Here is a 23,941-nt window from a genome sequence, read left to right as displayed (position 1 = left end):
TCTGGTTCCTCTCTGGAGGCTGCACCAGCAGAACAGACCATCTGCCACCAGCCGGGTCAGAACACAGCCGTGGGCAGGGGAGCATGGCAGGATGCGCCTGCCCAGGGCATCCCCCCCAAAACCCGCAGGCGGGCTCGGGCTGGGACGGTGACACCAGCAGAGAGGGTCCGTGTCCATACCTGGCCTCACGAGAGCTGCAGCATCCCACAGCGATCCCATCCCCACCGCGAGGGGATGCCCCAATTTCCCTCATTTCTATGTGAAAATAAAGCGTGACCTGAACTATTTCCTCACCGTCTGTAGCTCAGCCCAACAGCTCGCTCCCTCCCACACCCAAGAAATAACCATTAAAATACTAACAAGTACCCCAAGCCAGGGGTTTCCCATGGGCAGGTGCGGGGGGCAGGTCCACGCAGACCCCCCAGAGCCACCAGCATCGCCAACGACCCGCTCGACTCATTAAGGCACTTGAGCCGCCACCGTCTGAGCAGCACCATTATTCACGCAGGCTCCAGACCCCCTTCCCCACTGTTAATTTCTACTTATCTGCATATTTTATTGAAAATTAAAATCCTTTTGCATTTTTTTCCCAGGGCTCGGTCGTGAACGAGCTTTTCTCGCAGCCCTACTTGACTCCAATTAGTTGGGATAACAAAGCTGCTGCTGCTGAAGGATTATTGACAAACGCTCAAGGAAAAAAAATGGCAAGAGAATAAATAGTCCATTAAAAGGACGGCTTTTTAAGCCTGGAAACGAAACCGCCTGGCGATTAACAGTGCTGGGGAGGCACAGAAAATATCAATTCTTAGATTTATGATGGCATTTCAATTGATTAGCCTGCTCCTTGTTAACCCACGGGTCACCATCAGCATCCCTCGCCAAGCACAACGCCGCTGCACCCATCCCTCCCCGGGGACCGCGGGGACATCGGCACCAGCCACGGCTCCACGACAGGAGCCCGGGGCCATGGAAATACACCCCGGGAAGGAGAGGCAGCCCCTGCCCCGTTCCCAGGCCTGGGGCTGAGCTCCTGTAGATACGGTTCCCATGGGCGCCCGGCAGCGCTGGGCTCCTGCCCCTAAAACCTGCTCGATGCAGCTGCAACTATGGCACAAAAGGACTGAGAAGCATTGAGAGCAGCACAGCTCATTCACTGATAACTCGTTAAGAACGGTTCATATTTTGTCCCTGGCATTTTTTTTTTTTTTAAATAAAAGAACAGGGGGGTATAAAAATGAAGCATACTTGATAAAGGGCAGTAAGTGTTATCCCTAAAAAAAAAAAAAAATAAATAAAAACCTCACAGAGCTTTTTTTCTTTCATAGGTGGCTCGGACAGCTGGCTCTTTAAATATTAATCAGGGGCTCATTGATATGCAAATATGGTAAGAGGGAATAATGCTCCCGCAGCTGCGCAGCCCCGGCCGAGTGTTGGCCTCCTCTCCACCATGAATGGAAATATCTGAGGACACAGGTGCAGGGAGCCGACCGCGAGCAGGATCCTGCTTAATAAGGTAATTTGTGAGCGATGCTCTATAGAGAGGGACCAGAGCAATCTTTTACCACTCGACAGTATCTGACCACGGAACAAGGTGTTAATCTTATAATTGTGGCGGTGACTGTTCCCTAGCACAGCGTTCCTGGCCTCCTGCCCTGACACTTGGCCAGTTAAAATCAACTTCACTGACAGGTCGGACGCGGGCCAACCGATCGGCGATAAATTATTTATTGTTCTATTTCCAGAATAACAAGTAAACAGGAAAGACTGGGCGTCCCACAGAGAGAAAACCAGTTTGGATGCACATCGTTGGACTGAGCTGCGATGCTCCGCGTGGGCACCCCTGTCCCTTGTCCCCCTGGGGCCATGCCGAGCGGCCGCGCTCCCCGGCTCTCACCTCTTTCTGCCGGGAAGGTGACCACATCCCATCTCGCAGAAGCAAAGCCATCTCCACTGATGGGTCTGGTGGTGGCATCTGTGTCCAGGGACCTGCAGGTGGGGTTTTGGGGTGGTCACCCCCTGTTCCTCATGCAGCTCCTCATACCCACTCTCCTCTTCGGTGAGCTGGGGGCCAAGAAGAGAGACCAGAAGCAATGTCAGAGCCTGCTGTGGACATCACCAGGGGGTGTCTGCTGGCTCCCTCTGCTAGACCAAGCAATGAGAGGGGAGGTGGACCAGGTCAGGGGTGGCAAACACGAGCTCCCCAGCCTGGGGACCTCGGCCAATCGCCGTGTCCTCGCTCTGAGGCCATCCATGCTGTTGTGCTGCCCATGGTGGGGACCTTCAGCTGCTGCAGGAGAGACAACTGGGGAAGTGGGTCAGAGCCTTCAGCAGCATTTCATGTAACCAGAGCCAGTGGAGCTGGATGCCCATAAGTACCCGTAGGGCTCGACTCACACTTTGCTCTCTCCTGTCATTTGCCGTTAGCATAGATGGGTCTACAGGCCAGGGGAAGGCAGGAAGGGAGGGTTTCTCTGAGGGCACCAACAAAGGCACCCTCCAACCCCACCCAACCCAGCCCAACGTGCTACACTGCTGATGGGAATGCTCATACCCCCTTGCCACCTCCCGCTCCCACCCCTCGGGGCAGAGCTGGCCCCGGGACACGGCTCGTTCCTCCTGCTCACAGGCAGGACCAGCTCGATGGAGGCGCATTGGGGCTGCTCCATCCCACCCGGGACACAACAGCCTCATCCTGCCCTTCTACAACAGCGAGGGGAAACAAGCCCCGAGGCTGCGGATACAACACCCGCTGGCGCAGAGTATTTTTGAGATTTGCCTCCTGCGGTTGCCATCCTCCTTTTCCCTGCCAAGCTCCCTCGCCCGGGCTCCCGGTGATGAATGCCCTTGTCCGGGTCCCGCCGGTACCAGGCGCACGCAGCTGCAGATGGCAGCTCCGGCGCCGAGCCCGCAGCTGCACGCTCCCCGCGCGCCCGCGCCACAAAGGGACGGGAAACGCAATTAATGAGAGAAAAGGAGAGAGCGGGAAGGGGTGCTGGGCTGTCTCAGGGAGCTGACCGAGCCACCCGCGGCTCACCCTGGGACCAGCACGTCCGGGCTCACCAGGGCTGGCTCTGGCAAGTCCCCGGCTGGGCGAGCGCTTGGATCGGCACAGGGGTCTCGGGGCAAGGGCTGTCCGCACAGTGTGGCCATTCCCAAAGGAGCCAAAGGCCTTCCTGGAGCCAGGGAGAAGCACAACTTCTCATCCTTCTCTCCTGACTCAACTTCCAACTTTTCTGGTGTCAGTTCTTGGCCTCCGGGTCCCGCTCAAGGGGCAAAGCTGGGCTCCTGCTGTGCTCCCGCACAGGCAGGGCTGGATGGGGCTGCTACAACCTTGGTACGTGTGCGGGTGCTACAACCAGGGCAGGTACAGGCAGCAGCTCTCCTCCCGCTGGGGTCAGACAAGATCCTCTCAGAAACTGAAGTCATATAAATTCAGTCACTTTGAATTTGTTTAAAGTTTTGCAAAACTTTCTTAACCTCTGTAAAATTACTTTATTCCAGGAGATAAGAACGATTCTACGTAGCCTCATAGATTGGCCTTTTGTCTCCAAAGTATCTATCTGCCTTAGTATCTCAGCACTTGCATTATTATTAATTATTAATGATTAACAATAAATTACTGCCTTTGTTTAGCCCACACCTGGGGCTAAACAATAAACAGTTTTTCTCTCACCCAACCAAGGAGGGGAATTGGGAAAAGGAGGGAGACTTTTGGGTTGAAATTTAAACAGATTTAATAAAATAAGAAAACCAATATCAACACTAATACAAGAGACACGAAGTTATACTTAGCTCATAGGGTGGTGGCAAGTTGCTCCAGGGACCACAACCATTGATGAGGAAGAGACAGAGCAGAGATCTTCCCCATCTCCACAAGCTTCCCAATTTATAGTGACCCTGATGTTAATGATACAGCACACACCTGTGGGCAGCCTGGGGCAGCTGCCCTGGGTTTAGCTGCTGATGGCCCTGATCACCACGGCTGGCCACAACCTGAAACAAAAATCTAACAGAGACTTGATTCTATAAATTTTATCCCATGAAACCATTACAATTACTACTTAATAATTATTGGTATTTTATATACAAGGGATTTGCCTCTTTCAACACTTTATGGGGAGCAAACCTGGATCTATAACCTGGAGTGTGGAAATCCCACTTAGCCCCCACTTCCCATCACTTCGGGGCAGCAGTTGGCTCTCGAGTTCGGCCCAGGAGACAAGGATTAATTTGCCAATTAAACGTACCAGCCCCGGGGTTGCTCACACCATAGCGCTCCCATCCCTCCTGTTTGTTGCCCCTTCCTTAAAAGCACAACCCCGTTCCCCGCGGTGCCGAGCAGCGGGGCTGCGCTGGGGTCCTCAGCTCGGATGATCCCGCAAGGGCCGATCCCCACGAACCCGGAGCTGCTCTGGGAGGATGGAGTTTGTGCTGCGGAGGAGGACGCGGCTGTGCCGGCACCAACCGCTCCGGGACAGCTGCTGTAGGGGTATCTTTTTACCCCGGACCTTGTTAATGAACAAAAGCTTAGGAGAGTGTGGGCGGCTGGGCTAGACGGAGAATAAACAGGGGATTAGCGGCGCGTAGCCCCCGAGCGAGGATCGGGCTCTTTTTTCCCCTGCACTTGAAACCCAACTCCTGGCTGCAGCAGCCGCTGGTCCTGCACCAGCCGGGAGCGTTTCTTCCCCTCCTGACGCTGCAGCCACACGGCAAAATTATCTTTTCCAAGAGCTTTTACACTGGCTGGCCAGCTAGCCCTTGGGCTTCTACTTTTTGTTCTTTGTTTTTTGTGCAAATGGAAAATCTGGGGCCAGGCTGTGCCTTAGCCGTGGCATGTCTCTGCCCCAGCCTGCCTGCATCACCCTCGGCTTGAGCCAACACAGAATCAGTGAGGTTGGAAGAGCCCTCTGGGATCATCGAGTCCAACCATTGCCCTGACACCACCATGTCAACTAGACCAGGGCGCTAAGTGCCATGTCCAGTCTTTTCTTAAACACCTCCAGAGATGGTGACTCCACCACCTCCCTGGACAGCCCCTTCCAATGGCTAATGACCCTTGCTGAGAAGAAATGCTTCCTAATGTCCAACCTGACCCTCCCCTGGCGAAGCTTGAGGCTGTGTCCTCTTGTCCTATCGCTGGTTGCCTGGGAGAAGAGGCCAACTCCCACTGCGCTACAACCTCCCTTCAGGTAGTTGTAGACTGCACTAAGGTCACCTCTGAGCCTCCTCTTCTCCAGGCTAAACAACCCCAGCTCCCTCAGCCGTTCCTCGGAGGTCAGACCCTCCAGAACCTTCACCACCTTGGTCGCCCTTCTCTGGACTCGCTCCAACACCTCAACATCTCTCTTGAAGTGCGGGGCCCAGAACTGGACACACGATTCAAGGTGCGGCCTCACCAGTGCCCAGTACAGAAGGATGATCCCTTCCCCAGACCGGCTGGCTGCACTATTCCTGACAGAGACCAGGATGCCCTTGGCCTTCTTACAGGGGCAGAACCCGAGTGACCCATCCTGGTGCTCAGCGGCTGGAGCTGCTGCATCCCACGCAGGCAGGGCACAGCAGGGGATGCTCAGGTCACCCCTTCCCGAGGAGCCATCCCCCAGCAGGCACTCCCTATTTTTGGCCCCAAATGAGGTAAGGCTTTGCACTAGACAAACACTTCATAAATGTTCCCATTAATTAGCAGAACGTGACACTGTGGCAGCCTGATTCCCGACCGCGAGCTGCCAGCCTCGGCTGCAGATGTGTGCTCCTGGAAAATGGAAGGCCGTATGGTAAATAGCGGAAAAAAAACTTGAATATATACATCCCAAAATGCTTTTTCAGCTGATCAGATTTTACTTGGTTAATCAAAGTTTGTGTGATAAGCAGCAGAGCCCCAGGGCTCCAAACTTCAGTCCCATCCCACTCACCTGCCCTGAGAGCATCTCTCACGTGCCCCGGTGCGGGTGAGGGTGCTCTGGGCCGAGGCTGCACCAAATCACCGACCAAGCTCCCTTGGCCTCTTTTGCAGGGACAAAATGATGCTCCTCAAAGTAAGGATCAAAAAATGCCCGTTCAGCCCAAAAGCGCAGCGTGCCTCCGCGTTTGTCAGCCGAACGCTAGAATTTCCTCCTCTAAAAGCCAGAAAAGTATCGAGCCCAGGTCGCTCCGTGCTCTGTAACGAGCAATTATTCCTTTCAAAAGTAAAATGAAATAAGAACCATTCCCATAATCACCTACTGGATTTTATCAGCGTGTTTGGGTTACGCTTTGGCCCCTTTGGCTAATACCTAATTGATTCTTTCATCTCTACAACTCTTTTATTGACTGATACAAGAGCCATTTAGCCCATCAGCGGCCCGCAAGCAGCCTGTAAACCCTCCGAGGCCCCCGCCGCAGCGCTGGGATGACCTCAGCTGAAGCCAACGCTTTACTCGATAATCTATCACTTATTTATTATTCTAACTAACCGCTTGCAGGTGCTGTGATTTTAGTATAATTGTCCCAGCAACAGGCGCGCGCGGGGAAAAGCTCAGCAATGTGCAACCTTACCCGGAGCTGCTACCGCGGAGGAAGCCGGATCCCAGCCTGGGCCGGGGGAAACGGGGGGAAACGGGGTGTTTTGGTGACGTGAGGGGCATGGCAAAATCCCACCGGCTGTGGGAAGCTACGGCAGGGGCTCGTCCTGACCGCCGGCTCCTGGGGGAAAGAGGAGGCAGAGCAGGATGGAAAACCCTGATGCCATCGTGAGGGACCCACATGGTGCCCGGCGTCACGGCTGGGGCACAACTCACGCAGGGACGATCCGGCAGCTCAGCTCCTTCCTCCCCCCGGCCTGTGCGCAAAACCTGAGCAAACAGAGGGGTTTAGGCAGTGACAAGGTACCGGGACATGGATGTTCCTGCAGAGTCTTCACCGGGCTGGCATGGTCCTGGTCCCACAACGGGTCAGCGCTGGGATCCCCTACGGGAGCAGCACGGATGGCGCGTGGACTCGATGATCCCAGAGGTCAATGGTTGGACTCGATGATCCCAGAGGTCAATGGTTGGACTCGATGATCCCAGAGGTCTCTTCCAACCTGACTGATTGATTCTGTGGACTCCAGAAGGTTCAGGCCGGCACATCCTGCATAAAGCAAGAACACGGGGCTGGGGTTTATTTCTGGACATCTCTGTATTGTTTTTTTCCCACCGCAGCCCCGGGGCCCTTTGCCCTCCCACCTGCAGCAGCGGGCGAGGTGGGACGGATGCCCCCAGGAAGCCTGAAGCCACACGTGCCACAAAGCCACCACTCCTGCCCAAAGGACAGACACGACGGGGACGGCCCTGCCATCACAAAGCGGGGGGTTGCTCCTGCCGCACCCCCCTGCCAGCTCCCCAGCCTGGAAGCGGAGAGACGGAGGCTGATAGAAACCAGCCCGTGAATTGCCAGCGCGGCTCCGAGCCACCCAGCAACGGGCTTTTAAGATCAATTAGTCCTGCATTAGTGTCTGAGACTTCGGAGCTAGAAATCCCCCGGGGATTCAAGCCACTTACAGCGTTTTCCCAGCAAGGGACAGGGTTGAGGATGAGGAGGTGGGTCCCAGGAAGCATCGCTGGGAGCAGAGGAGGTGCTTTGCTGCGTTATCTGACCTCTCGTCGTCTGCCCAAGCTCCTGCAACCAAGCCAGAGCCTCAACAAGAGGAAAATGGCATTTGGAGTGGCAAGACCCTGTCGTGGCTTCAGTTTTAACCCCGGCTGGGAAAAAAAAAAAAAGCAGGGGGTTGGGAGAATCATTTTTTCATAATAAAAATCGAACCATAATGAAAATAGACTTCTAATGGGAAAAGCTGAGTGCAAATGGAAGCTTTTAACGATTCTTTTGACTGACAATAACCTGAAGACCCTCCAGGAACTCCAGCCCAGAATAATCAGATTAAATGAAAACTAATATACGATGCCGAAATTCATCCCATGCTGGTCTAAACTTATAGCAGCTGCGTAATTTAGCCTACAGGTTTCTGCCTCATGCCCAGCAGTTCACACTGAATTGTTTAGCCAAACTTAATCTACTGGGAAGGAAAAAACCTCTTTCCTTTAATATGTGTTAAAGTAAAGCCAGCAGCTGGGAGCAGGGAAGGCACACGGATACAGGTATGTGCTACGGGAGCTCCCAGACTGAAGGCTGGGTACTTTAAAACAAATAACTACAATTTCTAAATGATCCAGGAATAAGGAATGACTTTTTTCCCCCAAATCTTAGGGTATTTAAACCAACCCTAGAGGGTTTTTTTAAAGGCAGGCTGCCAGTCTGAGGGGTTTGGCGAAGGGGCAGATATCCTCCCAGGGCCCCGTGACCAGCGTGATGATGATGGTACTTGGAACCTCTCTGTGTTCCTGCAGCAGAAACAAACCCCGATGGGAAAACAGAACTTTCAAATATAAATCCGTCATTAAAGATTTTCCAGCTGAATCTTAAATTCCTGTGGGAGAATAAACGTGTTGCACATTAACACACAGCACAGATTTCCACCTCCAGCCCTCTCCTGGAGGGCTTGGAGACAGGCAGATGATCTATAAAGCCTTGAAAGACCTTACAGCTATATCCCATGGAGCTGGAGCCAAAGCCTCGCATGGTGGGCAGGGTAATAGAGTAACCAAAGGACCCAGCTGCGCTGGGGACACCTGGACGGGCTGATCCAGCCTCCCCCACCACCCTCCCCTTGGCGTGGGCACTGTCCCTTCCAGCTCCCACAGCCACGCTGCCAGGTCTCCCCAAATTAGGACATTAGGAAGCATTTCTTCTCAGCAAGGGTCATTAGCCATTGGAGGGGGCTGCCCAGGGAGGTGGTGGAGTCACCATCTCTGGAGGGGTTTAAGAAAAGCCTGGACATGGCTCTTAGTGCCCTGGTCTAGTTGCCATGGTGGTGTCAGGGCAATGGTTGGACTCAATGATCCCAGAGGGCTCTTCCAACCTCATTGATTGATTGATTGAAATTATGCAAACACGGATCAATTTAGCCATTCCCTGTGTACAAGAGATGAGCTAAAATCCATCTGCCCACACATATTCACTTTGCGTTCCCCAGCAGCAACAGCAGGAATAGACATTTATATGTGGTATTAAAAAAAACCCCGGGGAAGCTTCCTTTTTTTGGGGGAAAAGCAGCCCAGATGAGCTCGGCCGAGGCTGCGGGATCCGACCCCGTCGCAGCCGGCGGCCAGCGTGGGGAAATACAAACCCAGCTGTGCTTGCTAGGGGGTCTCATGCTTTCAGAATGCTGTAATCTTGGCAAAAAGGAAAAAAAAAATGTCATTCCAATCCTGCTGCCCAGAGCTCCTGCCAGCCGGCATCACCGGGCCGGTACCTGCCGCGGTGTGGTCACCCCAGGACTCGCCTCGGGGAGCCCCGGCTGTGGGTACGCAGCAGAGCGGGTGCCCCCGGGGACCTGGCAGCGGGTCAGGGGGTTGCAGAAGTAAAAAAAAACCTGTGTGACATCAGGAAAAAAAAAAATCCAAGCAAGGAAACTTCTACAGCGATACAAAATAGAGCTGAAGGGGACAACCTGCCCCGAGGGACCGTCCCCGGGGACTCCCTGGGCGCGCTGGGACGTGGGGTTTGGGTGTGCAGAAAAGGGAATAAAAAAAAACCTCTCCAAGAAAACCTCTCGTCAACAGATAACACAATGTGGTTCCGATTTCCTCACCCCTTCTAAATAATTGTTTCTTTTCTTTTTTAAAATGTTGTCCCAGGGAAACGTTTCTAATTTAATCCCCTGCGTGCACCTTCCTCGCTGCCTTTGAATGTGTATTATCTTCCAGGCAGCGCTCCGGAGCGGAGCGAGAATTTTTGTTTTAAAAGAGAAAAAAAAAAAAAGAGAAAAAAAAGAAGCTTAACAAGCACAACGCGCAGCAAACAGGAATGGAAACGCCGGTCTGGGTTCCATTATCCCTGACCCAGAGGTTGGAAAGCAAAAGAAATTAATTAAATTGGGGAGGGAGGAGGCCAGCACCATTTGCTGCCGGTGACCAGCCCGTGAGGGATGCCCCGGGGGACATCTGTCACCCATCACCCATCACCCATGCAGGGGGGCACCTGTCCCCATGGGTGCCGAGGAGTCGGTGGCTTCACTAACAGCCCGGGGGTGAGGGTGCCCCCCTGCCTGGGTGACAGGGACAGCGCTGGTGGCAGGGGACAGCGGGGCATGGGCTGTCCCCGGCGCTGGGAAGGTGGAAAGTGCCTTTTTGTGGGAGGCTCTGTAATGCCGTCGAGCCGGGGAGCACAGGGACGGTGTGTGCTGCTCCTGGCCAACTCACCTGCCGAAAAATCCTGCCCAAGGTCCTGCGAGAGGTGAGATGGAGAAGTGATACCCAGGAGTCACCTGATTTATCACTGGTCACCTCAGCCCCGTGGGAGCCGGCACGTCCCCAGCGAGCCACAGCAGGGCAGGCACCGGGGGATGGCACCCAGGGCCGGGCTGCCCTCCCAGGGCTGCTGCTGCTTCCCCTTTTTAACACTTTTAGAAGAAATAAAAAAATGAGTGAAGCTCCTGCTGGTTGTTCAAGAGCTGTTTGCTTTAATCCCTTTCCAGAAACACACTCTCGGAGGTGCCCGCTCGGTACACGCGGTCAAAAAGGGGGAAGAAACGTGTGAAATGGCATTTCTGTGCCCACGCTGCCCCGTGCCTGTGACAGCTTTACCCGCTTTGCCCACTTTGGACCCGTTTTTCTTTCAAAACCACGTTCAGCTGCTTTTGGCACATCCCACGTGGGAGAGGACGGGCTCGGCTGGACGAGCCCCAGGGACGGGGGCAGAGATGCGGCCACCGCCTCTGCCCCCCATGGTGCCCATTGGTCCCTACCACGGTGGTAGTCCCCGGCCCCCCGTGGTGCCCACTGGTCCCCACCACAGTGGTGGTCCCTGGCCCCCCATGGTGCCCACGGGTCCCCACCATGGTGGTGGTCCCCGGGGAGGACGGCTCTGCCCCGAGCCCGGCACACAGCAATGCCTTCCCTTCACCCGTGCCCTGCTCTGGATTTGCGCTGGCAGGGTGACAGCCTCCCTGTGAGCTTTCTGCCCACTGGAATTCCTCCCCGGGGGGACCAAGGTGAACATCACTGCAAAAACCCGCGGGGAAAAGCCTGGCGAGCCCCTTTCTGCGCCTCCCCCTGCCCTCTCCTGCCCGGTGCGGGGCCGTGCAGCCCGCGGGCACCGGCCGGTCGGACGCCACCGGCACCGAACCCTGAACAGGCGGATTTCAGCCTGACAAAAAGCACCAGTTATAAAACTCCCCCGTTAAGCAAACAGGAAGGCGCAGCCCTGCGCTGCCAGGCCGCGGCCTGGTCAAACGGGACCCGTTCCACGCCGCAGTGGGGCTGGCAGCAGCCACGTGGGCTCGGCCACCTTCCCAACCCGGGCACCCCGCAGCAGCGAGGGGACACGGGCTGGGGCGGCCGCACAGGGCTCCGCTTGTCCTCGGGGCCGAGTCGCAGAGCCCCAGCAAGGAGCTATTTCGGGTTTCTCAGCAGCCCTGTGGCTTGCTGCAGCCCAGCCTGACACAACGGGGTTTTATGCCGTACACAGGTTGCTTTGATCTTTTTTTTTTCCCCTGCAAGAATAAACATGTGCAGCAGAACGCGCTAACAAGCAGCCGATTATTATAAGCGCTGTTTCGGACACCGGCCACGTTCTTGCTCTCACCTCCCTCCCATCGCTGTGGTTTGGGCTCACCGAGCAAAACCCACGTGGTGGGACAATTTGGGGTGACTTTAAACACAGACCGAGACGAAGGGAGACTCCAAAGCAAACAGGAGGGACAGGGGATATTCAGGGGGACGTCCCAGGGTGTTTTCCCCAGCCTGAGGGTACTGCTCAGTCCTGGCTTGTCATCCTGCCCCGGGGACGAACTGCGGGACAGCCGGACTGTGCCTGGCGGGCAGGACGCGGGGCTCAGCCCGGTCATTAACCTGCGGTGAGAAGGTGGCGACAGGGCCCTCCCCAGGGTGACAGCGAGGGCAGCGTGGGGACAGCTGTGCTGGGAATAAAGCGGCTTTGATGGCTCCATGAGGATGGGATGGGATGGGACAGGATACGAAGGGTTGGGATGGGATGGAATAAGATGGGAAGGGTTGGGATGGGATGGAGGAGCGGTGCCCCGTCCCAGCATCACCTCTGCATGAGCCGGCTGCAGCACAGGACCCAGCTGCTCTGCCCGGTGCCGGACCCCAGGGAACCTGTGAGCTGTGGGGGGCACTGGCTGAGGCAGGAGACCGCCCCAAAATCTCCCCTTGCACCTCTGCAGCCATCACGCAATGCAACGGGTCAGGGGAAGCAACACCAACACCTCCCCACAACAATCGCAGTATTTGTTCATCTTTTTCCCAAATTCCAGAGCTGCCGATTTCCGAACGGAGCAGCCTGGCAAAAGAAATCAGTCCTCAGGCAAGGCCGTGGCGAGGAGGATGAACAGAAAGAAACGGTAAGATGAGAAAAACCAGAGCACAACAGCAGGTGGACAGGTTGGCTGGGAACCTTCTGTGAAATATGTGTAAACAAGGATAGGGATAAAAAATACAGAGAGAGGCAAGACACGTAGTTTGTCAGGGAGCTGACTGCTCTCCGTCCTCCCCAGCCGGTCCCTCTTGACCTTGCTCGTCCCCCTCCATCAGTCCCGCACGGGGTACGGCCAATTCCTGTCTTCATAAAACTTCTTCAGGCCCTGGAGGTTGACAGGGGGGAAGTAGGGGCCGATCCTCTTCCGAATCCACCACCTCCCCTCGCTGGCGTGCTTTCCCCCGGGACGGCTGAATTTGTACTTGAAGTGTTCCCCCCGGATCCACCTGCAGAGACACAAGGCACAGCCTGCTCAGGGGGGGCCGGCACCGCTGAAAAGGTGTCGGACCCTATTTATGGTCCCCTGTGAGTGGAGGTTTTGACCCTTTCCGTAGCTGGATGGAGAAACCAGCTCGAGGGTGCTCAGCCCGGCTGGCTCCCGTATCCCGGTGCTCCCCCATCCCTGGGGTGCCCGGTGCTCTCCCAGCCCTGGGATACCTGGTGCTCCCCCAGCCCTGGAAGCTCCCGGGCTCCTCTTCATGCGATTTCAGAGAGATGCACAAGGCAGAGGAGCTGTAACACCCCCATCCCGTGTGCTCCCCACTGCTGCCGCACGCTCCACACACCTCTCCACAACCAAATTTGAAAGAATAATAATAAAACCCAGGAAAATTCATTTTTTTTCTTTTCTGAGAGCAGCTATGGAGCATTTCTGCCCAGGACATTTTTAGGTATAGAGCCTGACTCCTGCCCCAGCTCCCCAGCATCCCTCTGCCCCAGCCAGCGGCTGCTCCCTCCGCTCCACAGCTTATTAGCGAGGCCACGAGCGCATCTGTTTTCTGGCCGCCCTGGGAGCTGACAGAAAAGGAGATTTTAAAGCAGTGCAGAAAGAAGCATTCATCAGTGTCGCGAAACACATTCGGAGGCTAAGCGTGCCGCCCGGTTCGGGAGGTTTGGTCCCGCTTGATGTAGGGCATGCTGACAAGAGCAGGAGCAACACCCCGCTCCTCCAGCGGGTCCCGCGGTGCATCGCCGCGTTCGCTGGGTAAGTTCATAAAATAACCCACAATATAAAAATGTCAAAGTCATGTCAATGCTCATTTAAACCTGCTTTGCTTCACTACTAAAATACAAACCCCGCTACTGAGCGGGGCACCGCGCTCCCGCAGCTGCTCGCTCCCGGCAGCCGTAAAGATCCTTCCTACTGCTACAATAATTAGGGACGACTCCTTTATATGGGCCATCAGCGCTCACCTTCCTAACACCAGCGCTGCCCCGGGGAGATTGCAGGTGACGGATAAAACTGTGCCCAATTAAAAGGTCTGCTGCAATCGCATCTCGACAGCTCGATTTAAATCTTGCTGGGTACCCAGGTGAGCAATCCTGAAACGATTCTCCTAACGAAACACGTCGACGCGGAGCTGTTCAGCACGCCCATCGCTGGCTGCTGACTTGCAGTAACCAGCAGTAGGTCTGTTTTCTGACTGTCTCCTGGCTGGAATGGAAATAGGGCGAATATCTCCGTGTTTCCCCCTCCGCTGAGGAGGCAGGGGGATCCAAGGAAGCCCAGACTACAGCACTGGGAGCTGCACTGGGACAGCTCTCATTTAAACTCACAGAGTCACAGAATCAATGAGGTTGGAAGAGCCCTCTGGGATCATCGAGTCCAACCATTGCCCTGACACCTCCATGGCAACTACACCAGGGCACTAAGTGCCATGTCCAGGCTTTTCTTAAACCCCTCCAGAGATGGTGACTCCACCACCTCCCTGGGCAGCCCCTTCCAATGGCTAATGACCCTTGCTGAGAAGAAATGCTTCCTAATGTCCAACCTGAACCTCCCCTGGCCAAGCTTGAGGCTGTGTCCTCTTGTCCTAGCGCTGGTTGCCTGGGAGAAGAGGCCGACTCCCACTGCGCTACACCCTCCCTTCAGGTAGTTGTAGACTGCACTAAGGTCACCTCTGAGCCTCCTCTTCTCCAGGCTAAACACCCCCAGCTCCCTCAGCCGTTCCTCGGAGGTCAGACCCTCCAGACCCGCACGAACCCGCACCTCGGCACCATGATCGCTGCCCGGCAGCTGCTGCCTTCGTTACAGCCGGGGCCATTTCTCCACCCTCTCTCCTCGGCTTTTCTGAGGCTGGGAAAAGTCAAACGGGGGCTGAAGTGTTACTCCCACAGTGTTCACTTCTCAGGAGCACAAAATTTCCTGTTCCTAACGAGCGCGTTACCGAAGAGCAGAGTTCCCGCGGGCCCAGGTAGCCTGCGGGCTCCCGTCCGCGATGGCCAGAGATTTCCAAGCTGTGCTGCCTGATTTCTTTCTTGAATTCAAAAACCATATCCCCCTCCCCAGACAGCTTCAGTGGCTGATTTTATGTCAGCTCCTCTCCTGCTCGACCCCCCCCCCCCCGCCTGCCACACTGGGGCTTTTGGGGGTCTCTCTTCACTAAGTGACGGCAGAGCATCTCCCAAGCTGGACCCATCCCCACGTACCCCCCCAACACGGGTGTAACGGGGTGCCCCACGCCGAAGGATCGATCTGCAACCCCCAGCTGGCAAAGTTCCCATTTCCTAGACAGGGATGAGGAAAGCAGTTGACTTATCTGAGCTCCTGGGGCAGCCCTGGGAGACCTCAGGAGACGCCAGGTCTCTGCTCAGACCCAGAAGCGCCTTCTCCCCAGCCTCAAGGACTGTCCTATAACCCCTCTGGAATGAAAATTTCCTTGTCCCTTTCAAACGGGCTTGCCTGCCCAGATTAAATAATATCTATCATCTGATTTGGTATGATTTTTCCCATATGTTCTCTGTCTATTAAAATGTTTGCTATCAAAGGGATCGGCATGTAAAACTAGAACCGTGTGAGCATTAAAGCGACCACATGCAATTGAAGATGCATTTTTGTGGCATAAAGTTTGCCTTTCTATCTGACTATGTTTCAGGCTCTTCTGTTCAGAGCCTAAATCAATCTGAAGAGTCCTCCCAAACCCCCCCCAACCTCTAAATTCAGCCACCTTCTTGTCCCAGCCACCTGAGCTGGAGCACTGGGATGCATGGTCCATGTCCAGATGACAGGATCCATGGAGGAGGATAACCTGGGACCTGTGGGAATCTTTCCTTGCAAGGCTCACGAACGTAAAAGCTGCAGTTTAATACTCACTGGAGCCCCTCATTTCAGGGCTCGTAGAGTTTACAAGCTACCCCAGTATTTATAATCTACCTGGGTGCCTCAGTCCTGGAGTTACAGGGTTTGACAGCTCCTCCAGCGCCGCCTCGGTGGACCTGCTCCCTCCTCTGGGGATTCGGGGAGCGAACACGCTCCTGCACTACCAGGGCCGAAGCATTAACACCTCAGAGTCCATCATTTCAGGGCTCACAGAGTTTACAAGCATCACTTGGAGCCCTGGACAGCTCGTAACTCAGGCGAGACACGTGCGTGGTTGCCTGCAGACCAAGAAACCACCACAGACTACAGATCACCTTATCAGCAATTGCTTGTGTTTTGTGCAGCCTTGGGGCTCACACAAAGACCTTCTGGCTGGTGGAAGGGATCCAGGTCTGATGCAGGACACTGATGGCATGCGTGAGCTTGTTGCTCTGAAGAAATGGGAACTTCTTCTCAGCAAGGGTCATTAGTCATTGGAAGGGGCTGCCCAGGGAGGTGGTGGAGTCACCATCTCTGGAGGGGTTTAAGAAAAGCCTGGACATGGCACTTAGTGCCCTGGTCTAGTTGCCATGGTGGTGTCAGGGCAATGGTTGGACTCGATGATCCCAGAGGGCTCTTCCAACCTGATTGATTCTGTGAGTCTGTGATTCAAGGAGGTCATGAAGCACCTACCTGACTTCATCTACGTTAAAAGGAGTCTAATGCCACAGGTGGCTGCCAGACTCGGAGAAGGACGAGCAAGACCCATGTTTCAGAGGAATCAGAAAGGTCAGGAAGGACAATACCAGATGCAAGCAGTTTCCCAGGATTCACGGAGCGAACGCAAGCCAGCAGCTCCTCCTGGTACCGCAGCCGGGAGAGGAACCAGCTCAGGAGAAGCATCAGGCTGAACGAGCTGAGCCCAGGTTCGGCCCCTCAGGAGACACACGAGGGCAAAATAACCACTTGAGAGGCAAGAAACGATACGGTCAGATAAAGACATTGGAATGGGCTGCCCAGGGAGGTGGTGGAGTCACCATCTCTGGAGGGGTTTAAGAAAAGACTGGACATGGCACTTAGTGCCCTGATCTAGTTGACACGGTGGTGTCAGGGCAACGGTTGGACTCAATGATCCCAGAGGGCTCTTCCAACCTGGTTGATTCTGTGAAAGCAAGTCAGACATTTCTCCTCCAGGAGATGGAGAACCCTCTGTGCCATCACAACAGCAGCGATGGAGGGCGAGGGGCAGAAGGGCCCCTTTGGCAGCCCCTCCCCAGCCCACGGTGCCCAGCAGCCACGGCATCGATCCCAGTGCAGGGGGCTGGAAGAGGGAGGGCCACCAAGCCACCCCGAAGGACCCACCGCCTGCTCTCCATCCCCACCCGGATCGGGCAAAGCTACAGCCTCGGGGAGGGCAGAAAGGCTAAAAATAAGCAGCATTATTTTTTAAAATGAATATATTCATCCCGCCAGATGCCCGGTAGCAGCTGCGCTGTAGCGCTTTTAAGATTTGATCATATATCAGCCTATTATGACATCTTCCAACTGTACGTGTTAAAAATTAGCAGCAATATCGGAGTTGTTGGGACGGAGGGCTAAATCTCCCAGACAGCTGTAATTAGTTCCAGAGGGTGCAGCTGTCTCCCTGCAACAGCTGAGGGGTTCGAGGGAAAAAAACAGAGCCGGTGGTTTCTGTTAGAATTAATGGCCTGACAGGGCAAGGCGGGGTGGGAGAGGGAAGAAAGAAACCAAAACATGGGGTGTCTTTTTGATTCTGGGGGGTTGGTTGTGTTTTTTTTTTATCTCGAGGTTCCCCACTCCGTTGTAAATCAGGGAGCAAGTGGCAGTGGAAAGTACAAATTCATTCCAGTAACAGGGCCTCCATCATCGGCTTGCTTGCTTACTCTAGCCCCGTTAGCAGGAGGGATCATAAATTCATCTCGGCCCAAGTCTGCAGAATAAGGGCAGTTTTATGGGTTGTTTTTCAACGCCGCTGACTTTTTCTCTAGGGTTCCTGCAAGGTTTGGCCCTGCAGAGCCGGAGCGTCCTCAAAACTCTCCTGGGAGGTGGGGAAGTGGGTTTATTCCCCCGTGGGCAGGGCAGAAAGGGAGGCTCAGAGGCTGCATCTCAAACGTTGGGGGAAGGAAGCCTGGCTCTCCCCGGGGCTCGCGGCACTGCCCGGGGTTACTCTCGGCACGGCCAGACCCCGCGGGTGGGTTTAGGTTTAGTGTTGTGTGATGGGGACGTGGCTGATGCTCCCGAGGGAGCCAAGGCAGGAGCTGCCCTTGCCAAGGGAGATGCCTCCCACGGCCATGGGACACGCGGCGTGGTCCTGGCCACAGTGAAGCTGCCCCACGGCTGCATCTGCCACTGCTACGGGAGAGAGATGAGCTCTGCCCTCCCTGACGACGCTGAGAGACCGAGGGGCGTTTTACCAAAAGAAAATCCCTTAAATTTCATTCAGGAACGTGGAAACATTTCATTCTGATAATATCAGACATCATAATGTTGACAATACATTAAAGATTTTCTTTTAAATTATAGTACATAGGGAAAGGAGAAACGAACTGCGATAAAACATTTCACCATGGCGAAACCCAGCAAGAAAGCCAAACGTGTTTATGCTTTTTCACCTCTGAGGATCCCGTCACTTCCCAGCACAGTTTCATGGCTGGCGAAGCCGTTTTTCAGTGGCAAAACCACGCAAAACATTGTACTTCTCTGTGCAGAAGACACCAGCGCTCATGGGAGAGCCTTTGGGGACTCTGCGGATTTACATCGCTCCCTTACGCTGGCGTCTTCCCTTCAGCCAGTTCCCAGTCCACCTCACTACCTGATCATCCAGACTACGCTTCCCCAGTTTAGCTGCGAGGATGCTGTGGGAGACTGTGTCAAACGCTTTACTGAAATCGAGATAGACCACGTCCACTGCTCTACCATCATCTATCCATCGGGTTATGTCCTCATAAAAGGCTATCAGGTTGGTTAAGCATGACTTCCCCTTGGTGAAGCCATGTTGACTGCCCCTAATGATCCTCCTATCCTTGATGTGCCTAGAGACAGCACCAAGGACAAGTTGTTCCATCACCTTGCCAGGGATGGAGGTGAGGCTGACCGGTCTATAGTTACCCGGGTCCTCCTTCTTGCCCTTTTTGAAGACTGGAGTGACATTCGCTTTCCTCCAGTCCTCAGGCACCTCTCCTGTTGCCCACGACTTAGCAAAGATGATGGAGAGTGGCCTAGCAATGACTTCCACCAGCTCCCTCAGCACCTGCGGGTGCATCCCATCAGGGCCCATGGATTTATAGATGTCCAGATGCCTCCTCTAAAGAGACCTTGCACAACAGAAATGACATTTCCACCTACACCCCAATAACCCCATGCTCCCTGCCTGCTCCCAGCACCGATCCCAAGAGCTACAGAATTACCTTTACCCCTTTCAGGGGTGTCCAAGGGAGCAGCCCCCAAAGTGGCTTCGACACCCTGCAAACATGACGAAGCCCTTCCCATGGCTTGGGCTCCCGCAGGTCCCACGGGAAAGCACTGACACCTCCTGCCTCAAGCTTGGCCAGGGGAGGGTCAGGTTGGCCATTAGGAAGCATTTCTTCTCAGCAAGGGTCATTAGCCATTGGAAGGGGCTGCCCAGGGAGGTGGTGGAGTCACCATCTCTGGAGGGGTTTAAGAAAAGCCTGGACATGGCACTTAGTGCCATGGTCTAGTTGCCATGGTGGTGTCAGGGCAATGGTTGGACTCGATGATCCCAGAGGGCTCTTCCAACCTGATTGATTCTGTGATTCTGTGCCAGGGGCCACGGGGACTTACACGGCCTCAAAATCCAGCCCAGCACGCCCCCAGGTATAAATCCCAGTAGTAGCTGTGACACAAATGGGAAATAAATGGGCAATCAATTAAAAAACCCCAAATACTAAATATTCTTCTTGGGCTCCTGCAGCCAGGTAGCATCAAACGGGAAGCGCTGCCTCCATAAATAACCCCACCGCTACAAATCCAGGGCTTCAGCTACATGTTGGGGCTTTTTCAACAAAGTGCTACTATAATTGGAATAAAAGTCCTTAAGCGAACATGATTTAATATCAGAGACACCGAACACTTCAGGTCAAAAACAAAAACCTGATTTTTTTTTTCCCCTCCTTCTGTAAAAATCTGATTTTTCTTTTATTGTCGCAGTCTGTTTCCATGACGGTGTGTTAAACACTTATTAATTTCTCAGCCAAAGCCCTACCGTTCAGATTTATGACGGCTGGTGTTTTATGAACTATCCGCTGCACAATAATATTTGGTAAATCCACATTCCACAAACATCACCGTGCTTGAAGTCAAGCTTCACACTCAGCTCGGCTGCGTGCTCAACAATACCCTCATTTTTAATCAGTCACCTGTTTCTCATTTTAAGTTTATCACACTTGAAAAAATACTATAATTTCTAGAGTTGTAAAGAAACCTACAAACTTTTGGTCTCAGAAATTTCATTTCGAAGGCATTAACTCATTTTGAAAGTCCCTTGGCTATTTAAGGTGTAGAGTTTCCATTAACAGAATAAACTCCGCGGAGTAGGGAGCGTAATGTTCTTATGGAAAACAGTCCCTTCCCCTAATTATTTAGTCTAGCAGGGAATGAAAATAATTAAGTCTCAAAATTCCCTTTAGAGTGGAGGGGGGGGGGCGGAATATGGGAGGAAAATCAGGTTTTTTATACCCAGCTACTGCAGGGAGCCGAGCGGGCGCTGGTTCGTGGTGAGGGTGCTGGGGTGTCCTTTGGAAACCAGCACAGCGACAGCCCCCACAACGATCTTTTCTTTCCAGGTGTTACCGCTCAGGCTTAAATTTAAGGCTTTTGTTCATAACTAAAATTAAATTACAACAAAAAGGTGATCGCTGGCTGTAAGCGGCTGTCAGGGCGGAGGATACCCGCAGCCAGCGCTCCGTTAAAGGTCGCTAACGGGGCTAGATTGGAAAAGTAGGGGATATCCTGCTGACTGCCCCTTCCTACACTGCTTGCACCCCGCTGGGAGGGTGCAGATCGATCCCCCGGGTTCTGGCCATGGTTCTCAGAATCCCAGAATCAATGAGGTTGGAAGAGACCTCTGGGATCATCAAGTCCAACCGTTGCCCTGACACCACCATGGCAACTAGACCAGGGCACTAAGTGCCATGTCCAGGCTTTTCTTAAACCCCTCCAGAGATGGTGACTCCACCACCTCCCTGGGCAGCCCCTTCCAATGGCTAATGACCCTTCCTGAGAAGAAATGCTTCCTAATGTCCAACCTGACCCTCCCCTGGCCAAGCTTGAGGCTGTGTCCTCTTGTCCTATCGCTGGTTGCCTGGGAGAAGAGGCCGACTCCCACTCCACTACACCCTCCCTTCAGGTAGTTGTAGACTGCACTAAGGTCACCTCTGAGCCTCCTCTTCTCCAGGCTAAACCCCCCCAGCTCCCTCAGCCGTTCCTTGTAGCTCAGACCCTCCAGACCCTTCACCAGCTTGGTCGCCCTCCTCTGCACTCGCTCCAACACCTCAAGGTCTTTCTTGAAGTGCGGGGCCCAGAACTGGAGTGGGAACGCACCCAGGGCTGCGCTGTGGGTGCAGAGGGCTCGCCAGCTTCAACGTGCAACAAAGGGACGTTTAGAATTAAACAAAGAAATGGTGGTTTTGAAATTTAAGGGAAAAAAAACCCCAAAACCCAAGCGGGCGAGCCCGCCTGAGCAGAACCAACACTGGGCGAAAGGCAGCTGACGGAGCACCCCGAATGTGACTCCAGCAGAACTGGGATGGGGCACAAAACCTCAAATCCAAAGTCACTTCAGTTCCTGTACGCAGGCGAAGCGCTAACAGCAAACCAGGAATAACCGAAGAAATATAAATAGCAACAGGAATCGGTGACTGACGTGAGAGCCCAGCACTGGATCTGACCCTGACTCACGCGTGCCCCCAGCCCTCGCCTTCACACCCGGATGGTGCCAATGTCCCAGGTGTTGGGATTCAGCTCGCCAAAACCCAAAACGTGACCCACAACCCCAGACCCAGAGTGAAACGGGGTGTTGGATTTTGGTCTGAGCCAAAACGAGCGTTTGCAAATTGTTCCTTTTATTTTACGCCACCCAAAAATACACCAGACCCCTGAAAAACTTTTAAAGCAAAGCTAATGCCAGAGCAAAGGCAGCTGCCACATAAAACCAGCGCTGGATCCTGATCTTTTCCTACTATAAACTAGCTGCTAAAGAGTGAAAACAGAGTCCGTGCTTCGGTTAAACCGAGGTACCGCATGAATCAAGACCCTGTTCAACAGGATCTATGGCACCGTGTGCTCCACGCTGCTGTGTAATTACTTGTTGGAGCTGCTCGTACTCCTCTGTACGCTCTGCAACCGTTATCCCAGAAAAACTAACAGAGAGAAAGATTTGCTTTTGGTTGTGCTTTAAATTCCTGAACATTTCACTTCCTCACCTGCTAGAGAATACAATAAAATAAACTATTCACCACCCGGAGCGATGTAGTCTTATCCCAGCCACATCCCACTTCATTATTTTCATTTTAAAATAAGTTCCTGCGTTCAATTAATTTACTGTAATTTTTTTTAACACCACTGATGCCAGAAAGCCCGAGGAGACGCAGCCTGCCCGTGGCAGAGCTCCGAAGGCCACACGTGATATCCCCTCTCTTGATTTTTCATCTGTGATGATGTTTTCAGCCTCAGTCGCGGTGAGTACCAGGAGCGACGCTTACGGCACCGGGTGACACGTGGTAATAAACAGCTCTGGGATTATCAAACGCTTCTGTCGCCCTGTGAACCGCCAGAGCCGTTTATTGCCAGCAGCCACCAGATGGTCACGGCTTCTGGCTGCTGGCACCAGGGGACACCTAATTCAAACTGGTGACTCTGGTGTCTACAGGTCCCAGGTTGTGCTAAAACCCCCGGGGTCAGCCAGCACTCAGGTCCAACTGACTTTCTTCTATTTTCTTTTTTTTTAATAATAATAATAAAAAAAAAGCAACACAAAGGAACACCCTGCAATGAACACCGCTCGGTGAATTTACGGCACTGAGCCTTGGGGACATGAGCAAAGTTTGGAGAGACCTGATGGATAAATCCACCCGAGACGGAGCCAACGCAACACAGGTTCTCCGGCTGCTCTTCCAGCTCAGCCCTGAAATGATGCCCCACCACCACCACCTCCCCGACACCACCCTAACGAGGCACCCACCGCCTTCACCCTGTGAGCGGTTGTGCAGGCGCTGGGGCTGCATCATAGAATCACAGAACCATTTTGGTTGGAAAGGACCTTTGAGATCATCGAGTCCAACCGTTAACCCAGCACTGCCAAGGCCACCACTAACCCATGTCCCTCAGCACCACATCTACACAGCTTTTAAATCCCCCCAGGGATGGTGACTCCACCACTGTCCTGGGCAGCCTGTGCCAGTGCTTGACAACCCTTTCTGTGAAGAAATTGCCCCTGATCTCCAATCTAAACCTCCCCTGGCACAACTTGAGGCCGTTTCCTCTCGTCCCATCATTTGTTACTTGGGAGAAGAGACCGACACCCACCTCACTACAATCTCCTTTCAGGTACCCCTTCCCTGGCCATCAGAAAGGTGCCACCTCCATGGGGTCTTCTGAGCAGCCCCTGAAAAGGAGGTGGCAGGGAGCAGCAGGGATGCTGTGATGCTGCACCGATGGGCAAACGGGTTCTGAAATGAGAATACGTGCAAACCCCCCAAAATAACTGTTCTTACAGCAGTCTTGGCTCCTCTACTGGGAGGACTATGTCCCATCAGCCTGTACCGATGCTCTGATAAGGTGCCTGTGCACCACGAGGCAGGGCTGCATGCCTGGGGAACCCCAGAAATGGGGTTATTAGAAATACTCAAATATAGAATCATGGAATTATAGAATGGTTTGGATTGGAAGGGACCTTAAAGATCATCTAGTTCCAACTTCCCTGCCACGGTGGGACACTCGCTTAGCGGTTGTATTCCAAGCTGTGCTTCTGCTTTGCTTTTCTGCAGACTATATACAGACATACTTTCAGCTCAGTGTATAAACCATCTTGGGTTTATACATTTACACCATCTTGGGATGCGTAAACCATCTCAGAGAAAGCCCTTTGGTAAAAGGTGGATGTTCATAGTGTCTTAGCTGGAGAAGGAGTCTCTCCTCAGAAGGTCTGGGGGATGCACCGTGCTAAAGGGAGGTTGTATCGGAGTGGGAGTCGGCCTCTTCTCCCAGGCAACTAGCGCTAGGACAAGAGGACACAGCCTCAAGCTTGGCCAG

At 53.8% G+C, this 23,941-nt stretch overlaps 1 protein-coding gene across 2 annotated transcripts in view; it reads right to left on the bottom strand.

Annotated features, from left to right (window-relative positions):
- Positions 1–10,522: 10,522 nt before the first annotated feature.
- Positions 10,523–23,941, bottom strand: part of LMF1 (lipase maturation factor 1) — a 202,057-nt gene continuing 188,638 nt past the window's right edge. For both annotated transcript variants that reach the window (XM_068422813.1, XM_068422812.1), the window contains one exon: positions 10,523–12,800. In XM_068422813.1, coding sequence (XP_068278914.1) covers positions 12,626–12,800 — 175 coding nt within the window. In that variant the 3' untranslated portion in view covers positions 10,523–12,625. The remainder of the gene's footprint in view (positions 12,801–23,941) is intronic.

Source organism: Nyctibius grandis, chromosome Z, assembly GCF_013368605.1.
Source record: "Nyctibius grandis isolate bNycGra1 chromosome Z, bNycGra1.pri, whole genome shotgun sequence".
NCBI lineage: Eukaryota > Metazoa > Chordata > Aves > Nyctibiiformes > Nyctibiidae > Nyctibius > Nyctibius grandis.
This window is presented reverse-complemented; position numbering and strand designations above follow the sequence as displayed.